The 5,160-nt window shown below is 38.0% G+C and overlaps 1 protein-coding gene across 1 annotated transcript; it reads right to left on the bottom strand.

Moving 5' to 3' along the window:
- Positions 1-573: 573 nt before the first annotated feature.
- Positions 574-3,394, bottom strand: LOC145957451 (uncharacterized). The gene is made up of 4 exons (XM_083073710.1): positions 3,358-3,394; positions 3,160-3,297; positions 2,665-3,012; positions 574-1,346 (listed from the first exon to the last, which is right to left on the bottom strand). Exons 1-4 carry the CDS (start codon positions 3,392-3,394, stop codon positions 574-576), a joined length of 1,296 nt encoding a protein of 431 aa, XP_082929836.1.
- Between the last annotated feature and the right edge of the window lie 1,766 nt (positions 3,395-5,160).

The raw sequence follows: 5,160 nt of genomic DNA on the forward strand, positions 1-5,160 counted from the left end.
GTGGAAGATCTGTTGTCTTATTTGGATCTTCCTTCTGAGGTCCATTTCGAGCTACAGGAATTTATCAAACCGTTTAGCCTCGCATGGGACCTTCGAGCTCAATGGTCCACTACATTCCAAGAAGTAGCCCAGGTCGAGATCGAAAGTGAAGGGGATCGTGCCAAGCTTGAGAACCTCCGTTATGAATTGATTTCTATCAAGAAATCAACAGAAGAAATGATTTCTGCTTTGCAAAAATTGCAAAAAGATGAGGGAGATATAGAAAGAACTATTGAGGCTTTGCAACATGAACTAGATAAAACTCGCTTGAAGAAGGATGCTATAAAAGTTCAAAGCCAAGAAATCAAGCAACGTCAAACAAGACTTAAGGAGGAAGGCAAGCTCATATCTTCCAAGCTTGCGAAGACCTTGGAACAAAAGAAACATCTAGAGGCTCAGTGTTCTTCTCGAAGGCAGAATTTGGACAAGGCCTATCAAGCTTATAAAGATTTTAAGTCCAAGTTCTGTAATCATTAACTTTCTCTTTCTCGATCTTTGATTCCTTTTGATTTATTTTTGGTCTGTATTGAACAATTAATATTCTGCCCTTTTATGAAAGTACTTTAAGTATTTTCCGTTCATTACTTTGCTTATATTCGAATTTATCTCTTTAATAACGTATGCATTTTTTGAATATACTTGCTCGACCACAAAGGGGCCTTCCCAATTATAAGACCACTTCCCTAAGTATCGAGATTTCTGGTCTATGGGAAGGATCACTTTTAACACCAAGTCCCCAACTCGGAACCGTTGTATTTTGACCCTCTTATTGTATGATTTCTCGACTTTTTCTTTTTGTTGAACAAGGTTTTGCAATGCAATCAATCTTTCTTCGTCTAAAGAAATCAATTCATCATACATTAAATTCCAATAATCCTCAATAGGTAATTCATTTTGTTTCTGTATATGAATTGCTTGCAAATTAATATCTATAGGAAGAATAGCCTCGTGTCCATACACCAGTTTATATGGGGTAGTTTTTGTAGCATCTCTTGGAGAATTTCTATAAGCCCATAATACTTGAACAAGAGTTTCATGCCAATTTCGAGGCTTGCCCGAGATATGTTTCTTTATTAAACCAATCACCACTTTATTAGCAGCCTCTACTTGACCATTTGCTTGCGCATAATATGGCGTTGAGGTCATCAATTTAATTCCTCGAGATTCAGCATATTGAGCAACTTTTCGACCCGTAAATACGGTGCCTTGATCAGTAGTAATTGTTTGGAGAATTCCAAACCTCGTTATAATGTGATCTTCGACAAAATCAATTATGTCTTTTTGCTCAACTTCTTTCAGGGGAATTGCTTCAACCCATTTTGTGAAATAATTTATGGCAACCAATATATATTTATGATTTTTCGATTAAGGCGGACGTATTTGCCCTATTATATCGATTACCCAGCCTCGGAATGGCCAAGGCTTAATAATTGAATGTAATTCACTTGCAGGTACCTTTTGTATTGGTCCATGTCTTTGACATTCTTCACAACTTTTTGCGAATTCGATGCAATCTTTAATCATAGTTGGCCAATAAAAACCTTTCCTCGACAAAACCCATTTCATCTTTTCACCTGCTTGATGTGCTCCACAGATGCCTTCGTGTATTTCTGCCATAGCTATATAACTTTCATGACTTCCAAGGCAATAAAACTCCATCGAAACCTCTTTTATATAATTCATTATTCAGCAAGACATAATTGAGGGATTGGAGTTTGATTTTTCTTTCGACCTTCAAATTGGGATTTTGCAAGTATTCGACCAATTTGCTTCTCCAATCTTGTTGACTCGAAGAACCAACACTTAGAACCTCTAGATGGCCTATCAATTCGTTTTCGGTATGAATCAGATACTCGAGACATTCCTTACTTATTTTATACCCTGATGCCATCTGAGCCAATTCATTCGCGATGATATTCAAGTCTCGAGAAATATGTTGTAACTGAAATTCATCAAACGCGTTAAGTAACTACACAGCTCGAGTTTTAAATTCAATTAATTTTTTGCTTAAACACTTGTACTCTTGAGTTAGTTGTTTGATGACCAGTTGTGAATCACCTCGAATTGATATGTTCCTAGCACCTAACTCTTTAAGAATTTCGAGTCCCGTTATTAGTGTCTGATACTCGGTTTCATTGTTCGAGTATCCCTTGTATGTTTTAAATGATAATTTAGTTGGGAACCCTTCGAGAGAAATGATTAAAAGACCTATCCCAGTGCCTAATTCGTGTTTCGAGCCATCGAAAAATAATTGCCAAGACTTAGTGGTTAAGTAAATAACTTCTTCAGTTTCTTTCGAGTGATTTGCAAGAAAGTCTGCAATTATTTGACCATTAGTTGCTTTTAACAGCTCGAAAGTTAACGAATATTCAGTTAACGCAAGTGCCCATTTGCCAATTTGAGAATGTAAAACAGGTTTACACAACATATACTTGATCACATTACTTCGACAAAATATTACAACATCACAAGGCCTAATGTAATATTTCAACTTTGTACAAGCAACATAAAGACTCAAACATAATTTCTCTAAAGGAGTATATCTAATTTCTGTCCCTACTAACATTCGACTTAAATAATAAATGACTCTTTCGATGCCATTATCATCATCTTGCGCCAGCATGCCCGCAATAGTCGAATCGCTAGCTGAAATGTACAACTTCAGTTGCTTCCCTTTAGAGAGTGGTGCAAGCACTGGAGGATGAGCCAAATAAACTTTGATTTCATTGAACGCTTTCTGGTGCTCTTCATTCCATCGAAATTCTTGCTCCTTTTTTAAACGTAGTAGAGGAGAAAATACTTTAGTTTTACCAGACAAGTTTGATATAAATCTTCTCAGAAAGTTTACTTTACCTAGGAGAGACTGGAGTTCTTTCTTGTTCGTCAGAGGTTTAGTTTCCATGACAGCTTTTGTCTTGTTTCGATTTACTTCAATCCCTTTCTGGTGTATGACAAACCCCAGAAATTCTCCCGCTGTAACACCAAAAGCACATTTTAGTGGATTCATTTTTAAACCATGTTTTCTCATTCTCTTGAAAGATAATTTTAAATGGCTTAAGTGATCCTCCTTTTGTTTCGATCTAACAATTATATAATCAATATATACTTGTACAAACTTACCAATTAAATCATGGAATATTAAATTCATTGCCCTCTGATAAGTGGCACCTGCGTTTTTTAATCGGAATGGCATCATCACCCATTCATAGACGCCTAAAGCACCTGGACATCGAAAAGAAGTTTTCGATACATCATTAGCTGCAATATAAATTTGGTTATATCCAGAATAACCATCTAGTAAACTCATAATTTCATTACCTGCAACAGCGTCTATCATAGTTTCAGCAATGGGCATAAGATATTCATCTTTGGGGGTTGCTGCATTAAGATCTCAAAAATCGATGCATACTCTGAGTTTCCCATTCTTTTTTATAACAGGCACGACATTCGATATCCACTCAGCATATCTTGAAGTTTTGATGAATTTTGCTTTTAGTAATCTCTCGATTTCTTCCTTGATTTTCTCGATTACTTCACGAGCGAATCTTCGAGGGCTTTGCTTCACAGGTTTCTTTCCAGGGATCATGGGTAGCCTATGCTCTACCAATTCTCGATCTAATCCTGACATTTTATTGTAATCCCATGCAAAGCAATCTTTATAATCATTCAGTACTCGAATTAGTTCCTCCTTCAATTCCCCTTGCAAGAGCTTGCTAATGTAAGTTACTTTTCTATTTTCGACTGTTCCCAAATTGATTTCCTCGAGTGGATCCTGAGATTCCAACTTATGATCATCTCTGGTTGCTCTTTCGAATCCCAACGGTGAATCATCGAAAATACAATCTAGTTTAAATTCTAACTCTTGCTCTTTACCTTCTTCCAAGTTTTCGACCTCCTGGTCCATTTTAATTTCCATTTTTTCTTTTTCTGTTTGTTTCGAGACGACCTGGTCCCCTCGTTTTTTTTCTATTTTTTCTTTTCCTTCCTTCTTTTCAACCTCGAAGTCTACATCTTCTTTCTTTTGTTTTTGTTTTTCTTCCTTCTTTTTGACCTCGAAATCTGTTCCCTCTTTCTTTTTTTTTTCTTCAGCCAAAGCGGCCGTGCTATGTACCTCCCCGTCTTGTCTTTCCTCGGCCATGTTGGCCGTTCGATCAGCCATGTAGGCCGATATTCGAGCTAAGAAGCTCGAATAAGGATCTCTATCCTTCATTCCTCAATTGGAGTTGAATCGTTTTCGGATTGAATTATAAAACCTTGCTTCACATCCCAACAGAAAGTTTTCTTAATTCCTTCTTCCTCATCCATCACTCCAGAATTGTAGGCATCGAAAGGCTTGGTCTTTGCAAATGCTGTCAATTGTTGATCAGCAAAATACATGCCAACCTCATACGTTTTCTAGTCAGCCTCGAGAACCTCCAACCCTTCATCATCGTTCCAGAAGAAGATCTTTTGATGCACCGTGGAAGGAACACCTCCTACCCCATGGATCCACTCTCGACCTAGCAGGACGTTAAAATTCGCCTTGGATGGCGTTACGATAAACATGGTCATCCTCTTCACACTTCCAATCTGCACATCGAGCAGAATCATACCTTTAGGGTGTGAAGACTTTTCCGCATAGTCTGAGATCAATATATTATGAGGCTTCAAATCGGTCATCAATTTCCCAAACCTCTTTCGCATTGTCTTGGGCAAGATATTCACAGCCGCACCTCCATCAACCAATACCTTGTTCACCTCGTGACCTTCAATCATCAAGGTCAATAGTAAAGGTTTTAGGTGACCCTTCATCTCTTCGGTAGGGGAATCGAAGACAGCCAAATTAAACTTGGGGATAACCCTCGAGATTTGATTAACCCACACGATCTTAGACTCGTAATTCGGGTCATCGAAGAAGTCTTCTCGATGAATATCCTCTTGTTCATTGACGGATTCCATTGCTCCCGCATACTCAGAAGGAAGAATGGAAACTATCCCACAGATGTCCTCTAAAGAATCATCAAAACCACTCTCGAAACAATCAGTGATCAAGTCTTCATCGTCTTCGATGAACTTTCGAGAGGATTCCCCTTTTTGAGGTATAGGAATCGAAAACCGGTTCCCTCGGAAACCTTCAAACGT

Source organism: Cajanus cajan, chromosome 4, assembly GCF_000230855.2.
Source record: "Cajanus cajan strain Asha chromosome 4, NIPB_CcT2T_4, whole genome shotgun sequence".
Lineage (NCBI taxonomy): Eukaryota > Viridiplantae > Streptophyta > Magnoliopsida > Fabales > Fabaceae > Cajanus > Cajanus cajan.

What these genes read in the sequence shown, in the direction of transcription:
- LOC145957451 (XM_083073710.1), bottom strand. Translation starts at nt 3,394, where the DNA reads ATGCCCATTGCTGAAACTATGATAGACGCTGTTGCAG. An exon ending in TATGATAGACGCTGTTGCAG is followed by an intron (nt 3,298 to 3,357) that starts GTAATGAAATTA and finishes TTTATATTGCAG; the next exon opens with CTAATGATGTATCGAAAACT. An exon ending in TAGCGATTCGACTATTGCGG is followed by an intron (nt 1,347 to 2,664) that starts GCATGCTGGCGC and finishes AATGGGTTGAAG; the next exon opens with CAATTCCCCTGAAAGAAGTT.